The sequence below is a fragment of the Sus scrofa genome, chromosome 5 (assembly GCF_054392235.1).
Source record: "Sus scrofa isolate SSC_HxYL_T2T_F1_AM1 chromosome 5, Sscrofa_HxYL_maternal_Yorkshire_Landrace_v2.0, whole genome shotgun sequence".
Classification (NCBI taxonomy): domain Eukaryota; kingdom Metazoa; phylum Chordata; class Mammalia; order Artiodactyla; family Suidae; genus Sus; species Sus scrofa.
The window spans coordinates 5460001-5474664 of record NC_139387.1 but is presented as its reverse complement, the minus strand read 5'-3'; the positions used below and the strand labels follow the sequence as shown (position 1 = coordinate 5474664).

The 14664-nt window shown below is 55.5% G+C and overlaps 1 protein-coding gene across 4 annotated transcripts in view; it reads left to right on the top strand.

Moving 5' to 3' along the window:
* The first annotated feature begins 310 nt into the window (after nt 1–310).
* MPPED1 (metallophosphoesterase domain containing 1) overlaps nt 311–14664 on the top strand; it is a 78634-nt gene continuing 64280 nt past the window's right edge. For 3 of the 4 annotated variants that reach the window (XM_021091407.2, XM_084955056.1, XM_084955058.1), the window contains exons 1-2: nt 311–388; nt 12906–13237. In XM_021091407.2, coding sequence (XP_020947066.1) covers nt 13014–13237 — 224 coding nt within the window. In that variant the 5' untranslated portion in view covers nt 311–388; nt 12906–13013. Of the gene's footprint in view, nt 389–10116; nt 10170–12905; nt 13238–14664 lie in introns of those variants that run through there. The other variant, XM_084955057.1, reaches the window with a different exon arrangement.

Sequence of the window (14664 nt, the reverse complement as noted above, 5' to 3'; positions counted from 1 at the left end):
GGCCGAGGCCTGGCGGGCTAGGCTGGGGCCCCGGCGGGCGGCCGCGCGGGGCCGGGGACCCAGGGCGCGAGCGCGCCCCTCCCGGCGCCGGGGCGGGGGGAGGCGGGAGGAAGCGGGGAGGGCGGAGGGCGGCGGCGGGCGGGGGAGCCGGGGGAGCTCGGAGCCGCGCGGCGGGCGGGCGGGCGAGGGAGCGGGCGGCGGGGAGCCCCCCGCCCCCCGAAGGAGGAGTCTGGCTCCCACTTGCTGCCTCGGACGCGCGGCGAGGCGGCCGCCGCCGGAGGAGCCCCCGCCCCTGCGCGCCTCCCTCCCCGGAGCCGGGCCCCTGCCTCCCTCCGTGCGCGCTGCTGCTCGCGGCCGCCGCGGCCGCCGAAGAGGAGCCCGGGGCCAGGTAGGGCCGGGGCGGGCGCGGCGCGGGCCGGGCGCGGCGGGCGCGGGGCGCGGGGCGCGGACGCCGGGCCGGGCGGGGGGCGCGGCCGGGCCCCTCTCCAGGCGCGGGGTGACGCCCGCGGCGCGGCGCAGGGGCGCCCGCAAAGTTACTTTGGCTTCCTCTGCCCGGTGCCGGCGGCCGGGCCGGGCACCCCGGCTGCCCGGCCGAGCGGGTGCCGCCGGGAGGGGCTCGGCCGGGGCGCTGGACTCCGACTGGGGCCGAGGGGTCAGCGAAACTTTTCCCCAGCTCGCCACTCGCTGCTGGCTGCTGGCGGAGTTGCTGGTGGAAGAAGCGCATTGGTGGGGTGCGAGTGATGAAGATGGTGGTAACAATAGCAGCCCCTAGGCTTTGAGAGCCTACTGTGCGCAGCAAAGCCCCTGCTGGGACTTGGGGGCAAGGGAGGCAGAGACTAATGCTGGGCTAGTGGCCACTTTTGCTAGGCATTGCTGGAAACTTCATCCTGCCGCCCACCCATCCACCCACCCACCCATCCATCCACCCATCCATCCATCCACCCACCCACCCATCCATCCACTCACTCATTCTACACATATTTATTACTGTCTGCTGTGTACCAGGCGCAGGGGATTCGGTGGCTAACCAGGCAGGTTCCAGCCCTCGCAGGCAATATTTCAGGGAATGCCCAGGCTGAGGAGCAGTTCTGTCTCTTGTGTGTTTATTCTGGGACTTGGTAAAGGAGAGTGACCCCGGGGGACACAGGGGAGGGTCAGTCTGAGAGCTGATGTGTCCAGGACTCTGTGGCAGGCCACCAGCTTTGGGTCGTAGCCCTGAGGTGTCCTCCACCCCTTCCCCTCCCACCCGCTCTCCACCGGGGCTGCCTGGCTGGGGGTGGGGTGGGGGTGGGATCAGGAGGCCCCACCCTGGAAGGGGCCCCAGAGCTGCTCGGCTGACCTCTGGGGGCGGTCTTTGCCCCCAGGGCTGGGTCAGAGCCTCCCCCAAAGACCCTTGCAGGCTTGGTTGCCTCCCCTCCCCATTTCCAAGGCCTCTATTGAACGGCCCAGAGGAGAGCTTAAGTGGCAAACAATTATGAAATTAAACCAGGGAACAAAAGTGGGCTGGTTGGTGAATGGTGAGCTGGCTTCCCAGACTTGAATGGCGGTAGAAGACTTGTTAGCTGGATCAGTCATGCAGGGGGAGTGGGAGGGGGTGTCAGGCAGGCATTACCAACATCAATACCCTACCTGGTATCTGGAAAAAAAAAAAAAAATTAAACCAACTTCATGAATAATTGGCCATATTGGCTAAAATGCTTTAGGGGATCGGAGAGGCCACTGGCCGACTGCCATCTTCAAGGCTGGACCATCCACGGGAGCCCACGTACCACGGGACCATTTGGGGAGGGGGGGGGATGTGGCTGGGCAGAGGCAGGCCTCTGGTGGTGGGGAGCACACGAGGGCTGTTGACCTAGCCGGTGGCCGTCCAGAGGCATTCTGGAGCAGGGCACAGTTAGGGGGAACCTCGGTGGGGGGGGCGTGCATGAAAAACTGCTGCACGACAGCTTGGCTCCCTGCAAATTGGCTTTCCGAGTGGCAGCCCCAAACACTTGTAAAATCTTTTTGCTCAAGATGGGTTTCTCGGAAACGCTGTCTCCTTGAGCTCCCTCCGTGGAGGCACGTTAATGTGCTGACGGCCAGTCGGAAGGCGATAGTCCAGTCGCAGAGGTTTAATCGCATATTTGGAAGTGGTTCTGCGCAGGGCTGCCTTCCTGTTTATTTCTCAGCCTTAAGAATTTCCGAAGACCTGGATGGAAGGTTCAGAGTGTCCCCTGCATGTGGGGTGTCACCTCTCCGATGCATTTGCTATGGGAATACTTAAGATCACTCGTACCCTAACTGTGTTTATGAGCTGTGGGCTGTGTTTATGGACAGATAGACTAGATCTAAGTTTAGGTGAGAGGCTAGGGCTGTAGGGTCTTTCTGTTAGTCCCCAAATTGTGTTAAAAAGCCTGCCTTTTAAAAATTTCCCAGGGAGTTCCCATTGGGGCTTAACAGGTTGAGAACTTGATCAGGATCCATGAGGATGTGGGTTTGATCCCTGGCCTCCCTCAGTGGGTTAGGGATCTGGTGTTGCCCCGAGCTGCAGGGTAGGTCAAAGACAAGGCTTGGATCCTGCGTTGCTGTGGCTGTGCTGTAGGACCCCTAGCCTGGGAACTTGCATATGCCGCAGTTACGGCCCTAAAAAGAAGAAAAAATTTCCCAGTCCACCCATGAGACTCTTAAATCTTCATCCAATGAAAGTGATTCAAGTTCATTTGTTTTCCCTTGAACTTGCTACATTCCCTTGCAGACACTCACCTAACACTGGACACATCTCTCTGCCCCTGTCTGAGGGGTTTAAGCATGGCACAGAGATTCCACCGAAGGGTAGCACCCAGGGAGAAAAATCAGCCTTCTGGGTGCAGGTTCTCGACGAGTGGAAAAAAGAGAACCCTCCCCAAAGTGCAGTCGTTTTTTAATCTATCAAAATGATTTCATTTTTCCAATTTCAGGCCTGTGAACTGATCATGAATAGCAGGGCAGAGGAAATTAATCGGCCAGGCAAAGACTTTTAACAAGTAAATATTATGCACAGAAAAACATGCAATTAGTGGAGGTTAGTTAATGCCTTTCAAGTTGCGGCGGCGAGCTGCCTTTAAGGGTGGCATTTCTGCGTTATCCCTGAATTGTCTGTCAAAAATCTTTAATGCGACAATGTGACATGTCTCTCCCATCGCCCCTCCCTCACCAGGAACAGAAAAAGGGTCTTTTCAAGCGTCCCCCCCCATTCTTCTTCTCCCTGAGATCTCTCTCTTCGGCAGTTGGTACCTTTGTCTGCCTGAACCTCTGGAGAGAGGGACCCTGGGAAGGGACTCCCCAGGTGCCAGGGCCCTGGGATGGGTCCTCGGGCTTGCTCTGTGCCCACCATCACACGGTTAAAGGCATCTCAGAGAAGAGGCTGCTTGTGGGGTCTTCCTTCTGGCCAAAGGTCTCACCCTCTGGGATCAGGGTGGGCGTGAAGCAAGCACTGGTCTAGGTTTCGCGGGTCACTCTCAAAGCCGTTCCCTGCCACCGTGTGTCCTGGGGGGGTGGATGTTCCGCAAGGAATGAATCCGCCAGCCAGCATCCTCTCCAGACCGCCGTGGACACGGTTTGACTGGGGTCTCGAGACGTCGCCACCATGTAGATAGAAAGCAAAAGAAACCCGGGAGGAAGGGAGAGGAGGGACCCCTTCTCTGGGGGTGCTGTTGGGGGGAAGGTAGAAATGGCTCCTCGGTTAATTTGATTTGCCGTGGCTCTCCCTGCTGACCTGGCCATTCAGCTGCCACAACGAATACTTTCTTTGGACATTTTACCCCCTCCCTCCCCCAGAGAGACAAGACTTAGTTATGTTTTATTTGCCTTTAAAATATCTATGACTGACGAAGGCAGCCCGGTCTCATGAAAAAGAATCATCTCAAATTGAGATTACACGTTATAATTTTGAACTCAGAGAGTGGCTTGAGGTGTGCCTTGGTTCTTCCATGCCTTTCTGCGACTTAGCCTTTGGAGGCGTTTCTTGGACGTGAACGTGGCCAGCTTGAGGTCAGAACCTGCTCATATATCATAAGTAGATGCAGCTACCAAAAAAAAAAAAAAAAAAAAAGAAGTCTCTCCTCTGATTTTGATATGCGTTGAGTTCAGAGCCAAGACTGAGGTCCAACTTGGACCCACCACCACCCCAGCCCGCACCTGAAAGTTTGCCTCTGACACATGACTTCACATTTTCCTCCCTCCTTCCAAGAAGGATTTGAGGCTCGGCGGTGATACACATGAAAAGACTTTTGGCATCGCCCGTGCTAATTTCATCACTTTAAGGAGAAAATGATGCCTGCTTCCTGTTTCCCCTTCATCTCATTCTTTTGCATTTTTCGACAGTACTGCAGCCTGCAAAATATCTTGCACTGGCTACCTGAGAAAGGGTAGCTCTTCCCTGCACCTTGCCTGTCCCCCTTCTCAACGAAAGGGAGCTTTAGGCACTGCAGTGCTCGTGTGCTCGTGGAGAAGGCAAACGTTCCCTCCCCCACCCCAGGCTCCTTGCACAAAGGGGTGTGTGTGTGGGTGGGGGGGTGAGGAGGGGGGGATGGAGAAAGGAGTTTTGCTTTTGTAAGTTTGTCATTCAGACACATTCGTTAATTCATCATACTTTGGAGGTCTCATTCTTCATTGCAAATTCCCGCATGATCCCAAAAAAGAAAGGCACTCAAACTGATCGTAAAAATGGCAAACCCCCCATCGCAGACTTAAGTGTAGAATTACCATAGTGCTGATTTGATTATGCTTCAGTGACATCTGTTTAATAGATTTCCATGAGAACTGTAAATCCACATTCACTTTCTTTGCAAATTGTATTTGAACGCTGAGCACCCAAGACCCTCTCGCTTCTCGTCCTCCCCAACCAGCGGTGTCCCCGTCTCTGTTCGTGCTGCGTGCGACCCGACGCGTACGTGGGAAGGGGATGCAGGGTGCCGACTCTTCCACGTTTACCTCTTGTTTCCTTTTGTGTGCGGGGATGCCTGCGTGCATGTTTGAAACGGATCCGAGCAACTTCCCATCTCAACTCCACAGATAACGTGAATCTCCAAATGCTTTATTTCGAAAACTAGGACATAGCACTTTGCGGAAGGAAAAAAATCAGTCCCATTCACCGTTATTTATGTGATGGCTGATCTGCTAGATGGATAGAGAGAGCACCAAGAATTATAATAATTTATGGAGCGGAGCCCTGGTTTACAAACAGATTTCTCAGCCCGAGCGTTGAGGGTTTCTTTGCTTCTCCGGCCTCGTTCGGTGCCATGAGAGTGGAGAATATTCAGAATTGGAAGCCCAGCCGGGTGAACTGGCTGCATTCATATCTAAAATTAAAAGAATAAGTGAGCAGCTATTTGTGGCAGACAGGACATGATCCAGTAAGTAGCACTCTTCATCATTCTGAAATAAAAGTACATAATTGGAAAATGAAGCGGCAGTGACTGCTGGGGTGGGGGGTGCGGTGGGCGGCGAGGAATTAGAAAGTGTAATTTAAAATCATGTAGTCATAATTCAAAATGGGCCCAGCTAAAAGGGTTTAAAGTGGTAAATGCTTTAAAGTCACTTGTGGTTGCTCCTTTTTCAAGAATATGGGCTAATTTTCACAATATTTGTGGATTCCTTCATCGACTTAGCTCATCAACGTGGCTGCTAATAACAGCTACAGGCCAGTATTTTTTTTTTTTTTTTCCCTCAGAAACCCGCAGTGGATTCTGAAGGAGGTCAAACTTAGGCTGTCACTTTAGGGGCATAGGGGGATTGGGTCTGATTTTGTTTTTCCTATTGGGCCATTTATTCTCTTTCTTTTCCTTTGAGTTCCTTTTTTTTTTTTTTTTTTTTTTTTTCCCTTACCCTTTTTGATGTTTGCAACTACTCATCAATTGCATGTTTTCAGGCACAAGCAAAACAAGGGGGGGAAAAGCAGCTTAAACGTGATTTTTGAGCATGGCCTGTAAAAGCATCATTTTCAAACCCCACACCTTGGTACTTTCCTGTTAAATAGAATTTCCCCTGCATTTTGCTTTTTTGGGGGGAGGGCACCACTTAGGAGATGTGAGCCGAGTTTTTCTGCCACGTTTTGCCACATTGCAACCAAGTTTCCAACAAAAGCCTCCTGGAGCTGGCGAGCCCTGCTTTGCTGAACCGGCTTTCTGGTGATGGGCCAGAGCAGGCTCCTGCACGCTGGGCTGACCAGTTGGAGGGGCTGGGGCTGCTGGCTGCCCCCACTCAGGGCCGGAGGAGGAGAGGCGTGGGAGTGAGGATGGGGCTGGAATCCTGGGGGGGATTTCTGGGGGGCCAGGCACCCTCAGGACACTCCAGAGGCGCACAGTTTCTCTCTCCTGGCTTCTCCTGTTTCATGGATCCTCTGTAGAAATGGGTTGTCATCTGACTTCGGAGTCAGACCATGCAATATTTTCCTAGCCGCACAGTTGTGGCTGCAAACACGCCAATGACCAGAAAACAGACATTGGTACCTTTGGGGGGTGGCTGCCTAAACAGCCTTGGGTTGGCTTTGGTTATGGCGACCTTTCCCCTTTATGACTTTTTTTTTTTTCCTGTTTTTTTTTAGGGTCACACCTGCAGCATGTGGGAAGTTCCCAGGCTAGGGGTCGAATTGGAGCTACGCTGGCCTAAACCACAGCCACAGCCATGCAGGATCCAAGCCGTGTTTGCAGCCTACACCACAGCTGGATCCTTAACCCACTGGGCGATGCCAGGGATCAAACCCACGTCCTCATGGATCCTAGGTGGGTTTGTTAACAACCACTGAGCCACGACAGGAACTCCCCCTTTATGACATTTTTAACTCTTGAAATGGGGGCACTTGTGAGAACCAGGGAGGATGCTGGTAAGAATGACTAACGGGGACCCACCTTGGCTTTGAGGAGCCCGTGGGAGTGGATGCCTCTAGTCCGGTGGCAAAGCAGAGCTGTTTTTGGCCCACAGGTCAGCAACCCCTGCAGCCCAGGGCTCGTAGCTTCTTGTCACTTATCTGTGGTGCAGAGCTGGACTGCGGGGACCCGCCGGGTGTCACCTTGCAGAAATCCAGCAGCTGTGGTGATGCTCCGTGTCAGCCAAGGCCTTCTCACTGTCTCCTTTTGGGCTTTTGGCACATGCTGGCGGGCCTCATGGCTTTCTCGGGGACCCCCCAGCCCCCTCTCCTCTCCCTCCTCTTAAGGGTCAGAGCTGCCCTGTGATCTCTCCGGCTGCTCCCGCCGGGCCCCAAGCCCTTTCGAGGGTCAGTTTCACATCCGAGTCATTGGGTCCCAGAACAGGGACTGCCCCAGAGTGGGGGCAGTGGGGGTTTCAGGGCTGGCCGGTGTCCTGTAGTGACCGCTGTGGGTGACAGAGTAGCAAACCTTGCCTGGAAAACTGGTCAAGGGCTGGTGGTCCTGGGTGTGTTCAGTCATACCACCCTGGGAAGTCGTGGCCACCCACTTGCCCAGGGATGGGGCGGGAGGCCTGGAGCCGGGAGCCCCCTGCTTATCTGAGTATCTCTGCATTGTTCTTGGACATTCCAAGCGGAGCTCCTGGGCTTCATTAGGAAAATGAATTTCCATTCCAGTGGAAAAGATGCTTAGTGAAGCACCTACTGTGTGCTCGCTCCTATCCAGAGGTTTTAGGAGGGAGGTTTTGGCACCTGCGGATTTATAGATGAAAAATCTGAGATCCAAGGAGGTTAAAGCTGCTTTGGAGTCTGGGCTTGAGACCTCGGGGCCTGTGCGGTTTCTCTCACCCCCTCGCGCACTTGTTCACCTGTTGTCTTATCCTTTGGCTTCTCAGCTCAGACACACGAAAGACATCGACTCTGGGGGCTCTGGTGAGCGGGACCCTGGGGAGCTGTGGGCAGAGGTGCCCAACCCAGCCTGGGGAGGTTGGGGGCAACACCTCCCTGAGGCCCCAAGCCAGGGGACCCGTGTGCCTGCAGAGGTGGGGGTGCAGCGCAGAGCCTGCCAGGCAGAGGGAACAGCGTGTGCGAAGGCTCAGAGGCGGGACTCCCAGTGTGCCAGGGAAACGCAGTGAAGACCTTGGCGAGGGTGGTGCCACGGAGGCCGCTTTCCATCAGGGCAGCAGGACGCGCCTGGCGAGATTCAGCCGGTGGGAGGGAATGGCAAGAGTCTGATGTGGTGTGTGGCCTTGGTGATGCGGCTGGGAGGCCAGACAAGGTTGTGGCCCGGGGTGGGCGTCTGCCCTGTGTGTGAGTTTCCCATCCTCTGGGTTCCCAGTTGCTCCGTGCCGCCTGGTGCCCCATCTTCCAGGCCTGACTTCCTCTTGGCCTGACTCAACTCACGGCTCCTGAGGACCAACAAAAAAGTGCCTTGGAGGGGAAAACAGAAAGAGACGCCGCCTTGCAAAAGAATAAGACTTTTGAAAACCAAGCCCTGAAAAATGGGGTTTTTCAATGAGAATTTTTCAACCCAGAAATTTTGAGAATATCAACTCTTCCCAATCTGGGCTGCATGGACCTTTGTGGAGGGGCAGGCACAAGGCTTATCCCTGCTGTCACCTCCTGATGGGACCAGTGAGGAAGCGGAAGCACAGGGACGTTGAGTGACTTGACCAGGGTCCCACAGCTAAGCAGCCCTGAATTTGAACCCCGCTTCCGCTGACCTCAAAGTCCAGGCCCTTCTGCATTGCAGAAGGCCACCGGCGGCCCACAGCAGTAGTCACATGAGTGAGACCACTTACGGATGCCGCCTCTGCCTCTGGGCCTTTGCACTTGCTGTTCCCTCTGCCTTGGTTCTCTTTCCCGAGTCTGGAGGTGGCTGGTTCTCTCAGCATTGACCTTTGAGGTGATGTCACCTCTTCAGACAGGTCTTCCTGGGTCGCCGATTTAAAGTAACAACCCTCCTTTCCCCCATCTTCCATTTTTCCATCTCCCTGTCCTGTCTTCTTCCAGGTACATAGCATTATCTGAAAGCATCTTTTCTATTTCCTTACCCGTTTGCCTTATTGTCCCCCCACTCTGGTTCCTCGAGGGCAGTGACCTGTTGATTCTTTCACTGCTCCTGGCATCTGGAACAGTGCCAGCGTGTAAGGCCAAGGTAAACATGTGTTGAATAAGTAAGAGCATTCATCCATCCACTCCACCGTCCTCCTTGTGGTCCCATTTCCTTCCTGCCCACTGGCACGGGAGAGACACCTGTGGCCAGGCCAGGATGTGTGACTTGCTCAAGGTCACTCTGCTGGACCGAGAGCCAGGGCGGAAGCCGCGGGGGGGGGGGTGTCTCCCCACAGCGGGTCCCAGCGCGCCCCGCGTTGCCTGCATGCCATGTTGTTTTGTGGACCAGGTGTCTGTGCTTCTCAGCTAAGAGCTGTTTGTTCGGGAATCGCTGCTCCCCCTCCGTGGATCGGCTGTGTTCTCGGCACGGTGGCTGATGTTGCTGCGGCTCCATAAATATTAAATGGGTATTAAAAGAAGGCTCTGCGCTCCCAGTTCCCCTGATTTCTCTGCGCAGGGCCCATTGCAAACCCTCTTTATGTGAAATGCAGCATTTCACTGTGGAGCGCCTCGCGGGACGCCTTGCCGCCTGCCTTTTCTGGCTGAGTCCCCCGGTGCAGGGTTCTCCCCCACTGCGGTTGGCCGCAGGGCATGCAGGTGCCCGCTCCTTGCGGGTAGCGATGGGTGGCTGGTCCTGGACCCCTCCTCTCACAAGGGATGTGCCTAGCCTGGCCAGCCGCCTTGCAGGATTGTAGGGTGGTGAGGGGAGAGAGGTGATGACTCTTAAACCTTTAGCTGAGCCCTTTTTCTACCCTCAGGCCTGTGCTGGGCAATAGGGGAAGAGACTAGCTGTACACCTGCTCTGCATCCCTCCCTCCATCCCTGAGTCCCTCCCTCCATCCCTCTCCTATCCCTGAATCCCTCCCTCCATCCCTGCATCCCTCGCTGCATCCCTTCCCCATCCCTCTGTCCCTGAATCCATCCTGCATCCCTCCCTGCATCCCTCTCCCATCCCTGCATCCATCCGTTCATTCCTCCATCCTTCCACCCCTCCCTCCCTGCCTCCACTCATTCACTAATTCGGTATTCGTGAAGCCTCTGTGATAGGCCCTGGGGCGTGTGATGATGACAGTGACGATGATGACAGCAACATATTTGAGCGTGTACTGTGTCCTGGGCTCAGTGGTGAGCAGTCTACATGTGTCACCTCATCTAATCGTCACGGCTGTATGAGGTGGGTACTCTTTTTCTCTCCATTTTGTGGATGAGGAAACAGCCCCTGCAGGTTAAGCCATTTGCTCAGGGCAGAGTTGTACTGGGGTGAGCAAGGGACACCCAGGCCCTACCCCCAGGGGACATCCGGGCTCTCCGTGGGACCCTGGGATGAGCGCCCTGATCGAGGCCTCTCAGAGGAAAGAGTGGCTTTGTTGAGGGGTGAGCTGCGGTCCAGGCTGCCTGCGTCCAGACCTCAGCCCCACTCTCCGTGTGCTGGGCTTGGCGACAGGCTTCGTTTCTCTGTGACATACCTTCTCATCTGCAGAACGGGAGGCTTAGGAACCCGAGCCCCTATCTCATAGGTGGGTGGTGAGCCTTAGAGAAGGGCTCTTTGCCAAGCGTGTGCGTGCCGTGCTCTGAACCTGCTCACAGCACCCGTTAGCTGGGGGCCTCCAGGCACTAGCGCCCCCTGGGCACAGAGCTGTGTGGCTGGAGTGTGGGCAAGGCTCACGGGTCACAGGCAGTCAACAGGAGCCACGGGGAGCCACGGTGAGGACTTGGAGCAGGGGCTGGATGGGATCAGCTTGCATGTGAGACTGTTTGGGTTCTTCGGGACTCCTGGGGTTGCCCTCTTTGCTCACACTGGACACCCTTGGACCACAGGTGCCCCGCTACCTGGGCAGCACCTGCACATAGCAGGTGTCCAGGTGGACCGAATAGTGATGTCTGTAGTAACGGCGAATGTCAGCCGGCTCCTGGGTCCCTGCCAGGCGCTGTGCTCAGAGTTCCCGTTCCTTTAAAGCACAGCTGCCCTGGGAGGCGGTGTTACTGTTACCACCCCCACTTGCCAGAAGAGGAAGCTGAGACTTAGATTAGCAAGTTGGCTTAAGGTCACACAGCAGGTCAGCCCAAGGCTGGGACTCAAACCTTTGATCAGATCTGGGCTGTTGGGGACCCTGGACCTCGGCGTCTGCTCCCCGAGGCCTCTCCCAGGGGTAACAGGACGGGCACAGGCGCCAAAGCCAGGACACCCTGACTCACCCACCTCAGCATCCTGCCACGGCGTCCACCGGGAGACCCGATTCGCTTAGAAACAATTAACAGGACAAAGAACCAGAGCAAGTACATCCCGGAGGGAAAACGATGATTTTTTTTTTTTTTCTTATCTTCCCAAGTGGAGAGGAGGGAGGTGTGCTGTGAATCAGGATGGAGTTTGGGGGGAGGAAGAGGGGAGGGCAGAAGGATGCTGCTGTTTATTGCACCTTGTATGGGCATGATCGTTGGGATTTTAAAAAATTAATAATCCATTTCTCCTTTGCATCTAATTAAAATGTTCTCCAGTCTCTAATTTTTTGTCATTTTCCTAATCTAATTTGTTTTCTGACTGCGTCAATTCTTCTTCCACGTGCAAAGCAAAGGGGATTTTTCTTCGTCTAACGTGACTGGGGTGTGACCGTCCAGGAATAGTTTCAATGATGTTATTTTCTCCTTGGTTAAATGCGGTACAAATGGAATTGTCGGAGGGCCTTAATGACCGAAACCTGAAAGAAAACAAATCTTTGAGGCATTTCCTATTTACATAGTTAAAAAAAAAATAAGGAAAAGAACAAGAATAAAGACGGTCTCTGAGGAAGCGTTGGCCGCTGCGGCAGGTGTGTGAGCGTGCTGGGCTAGGATGGAGTCACCCTGGGCCCCTGTTTCCAGGATTCCACGTAGCCAAGTTGGAATCAGAAAAGGGACACTTTAAGAGTTCCCGGGTGGTGCAGCGGGTTAAGGATCCGGTGTTGGCACTGCAGTGGCTCAGGTTGAAGCTGTGGCTCAGGTTGGCCCCCGGGAACTTCCACATGCCGAGAGTGAGGCCAAAAAAGAAAGAAAAGGGACATTTTAATCCAGTAACTACAAATGCAAAGTGCATTTTCCGATGAAAGAAGTTAAAAAAAATATATGTATATACACACACACACAGCATTTGTAAGCTGTGATTCTGAGTGGACTCAAAGTTTGACTGGAACATCAGAGATTCCTGAGATCCTTATAAGGCATTTGGGAAGGTTTCTTTTCTTTCTTTCTTTTTTTTTTTTTAAAGTAGATCCCCTCTCCCGGCCACCCCCTGAGCCAAGTTGGTGTACAGCAGTCTTTCTGGGAAAAACCCTTCTCTGGGCACTGCTCAAAGATATCTTTAGGCCAAAAGGATGTTGATGGAGGAATTTGCGCCCATGCTGTCTCCACCTGCTCAGGCTTGTAGGGTGCGGGTGTGGGGCCCTGTAGGAGTGTGTGTGTCTGGATGGAGGGGTGGGGGGATGGGGTCTGTGCAGAGGGGGTGTGGTTGGAGGTGAATCTTTCTTACTCTCCAGTTCCGAAAAGTGAAACCTACCTTACCTGTTTACAGAATACCAGCCATTGTCTGCCCCATCTCACGGTCACTCTGTGGGCTTTGGAGGATTTTGTGGAAGGCAAAAAAAAAAAAAAAAAAGTCTTAAGTATTTAAACATGTTGAACCATGCATGCATCCGTCCGCAGCGTTGTGGCTTTTTTTTTCTTTTTTTTTTTTTTTTTGGTCCTCTCCCTCCCTTGCTTTTTCTTTTTACCAAAGTATATTCATCAAACTGCTGAGTTGGAAAGATTTGTAATGAGTTTTTGAGCTGTACGACTGTGTTTTTTTCCCCCCCTCCCTGTTTCTAAATCTTCATGTGACATTAAATAAAGCAAATCCCAAACAGATTAACTGTCGCACGGTTCTGCTCCGTCTCCTCAGTCTGTTCCCAGGTCTGGCTCGGGGCCGGGCGCCGGCGGCGGCGGCGGCGGCAGCGGTGGCGGGGGCAGCGGTGGCGGCAGGAGATGCCCGGGCGGCCAGCCGAGGTCCATGTGGCGCGCTAGGTGGGACCCCGGCGTCCTGAAGGCAGAGGCGCTGGCCCTCCTGCCCTGCGGCCTGGGCATGGCGTTCTCCCAGTCCCACGTGATGGCTGCTCGGCGGCACCAGCACAGCCGGCTCATCATCGAGGTGGACGAGTACAGCTCCAACCCCACCCAGGCCTTCACTTTCTACAACATCAACCAGGGCCGCTTCCAGCCACCCCACGTGCAGATGTGAGTGGGCAGCGGGAGGCGGGGGGCGGGACGGGGGCAGCGGGGGCAGGGCTGGGTGTGTCCCCTGGCTCCTTGACGGCGAAGGTTCTGGAAGCCCAGGACCAGCGGCGCTCCGAGCTGGGAGGGCTGGGTGAGAAGGTGCGGAGGGCTGGTCTGTGGGCCGATCCTGGCCCGGAGTCGTGTTTCATTTGGCCGGGAGAATGTTTTACAAATATTGAAGAACGAGGTGATTGCCTGTAAAAATCCAGACTTCTGGCTCTGCCGTGCGAAACCCCAAGGCCTGGCAACCCCAGGCTCACGTGTCCTCGTGGCAACCTCTGGGGGGCTGAGTTCCAGCCGCCCCTTCTTGGTATTTGGGTGAATGACCCCTGGTCTAACGCGTGGTCCTCGTTGTGCTGATGGGGACACTGAGGCCCAGAGGGGACGGGACTTGCTGCAGGCCCCAAGGCAGGGGACCCTGGCTTTGGCCTGGCTGCCCCGCCTCCCTTCTGCCCAGAACCCCCTGTGCTTCTGTCGAAAGAGCAGAGATGCTTTCCAAAACGACTAGGGAGCTCTGCAGCCCACCTTTGGAGCTGATGGAAAATACCGGGGGGTGGCGGGGGGCCCTCAGCAAGGAGGCCACGGAGGGAGCATAGGCGCAGGGCTGCCGGGCACAGGTGGAACCATCTCAATCCCTGGACTTTTCCCTGCCGTCCAGAGAAGTGCAGGTGGCACAGGGCGGAGGTAGGTAAATCCCTGCCCCTGCCCCTAGAGTGGCTGCCTGCGGCGCTGGAAGTTCTCCTCTGTCCCTGCCGCCCCTCCCACCAGCGCTGCCCTGCAGGGCTTACCTGATGAGGAAACAGAGACCCAGACAGGTGACCCACGGGCGCCCGCACAGCTGGCACGCACCAGAGCTGGCACCCACTGCAGCCCAGGGCCCTGTCCCCGCTTAGCCTCCTTTTGCTGTGACGTCTGTGGACACGTGTATGTGGCTCCATCTGAGAGTTTAGGCATTTGTCTGCTCCATTGTTGAACCTTCCCTCCACCCCTGTGGGGGGGCCCTGGTGCTGGGTCTGGTCACTGACAAGTCTGATGAGGGGGGAGCCCCCCATGCCCCCTCAATTGTACAGGGAGGTCAGAGCTGTGATGGGGAGGCTCACCAGGCTGGGTCAGATGCTCTTCCCGCCCCCCCCACCCCCTCAAGGACCTGGCCCTGGCTTCCTCCAGGGCCAAGGGCACCACCTCTGGGGAGCAATGGTCACGTGGGAAACTAGCATCTGGCCCTTTAGGGAGTTGGAGGAATGTGGCATGTGGCTTGTGTAGAGAAGATGACAGGGGTGGGGGGCGGCTCCCTCTCCCGGGCCCGGCAGAGTGGGCAGGTTGCTGCCTCGTGTTGCTGGTGGTGCCCTCAGGGCTGGTCCCCTATTGGAGAGGGTGCAGCAGAGAGA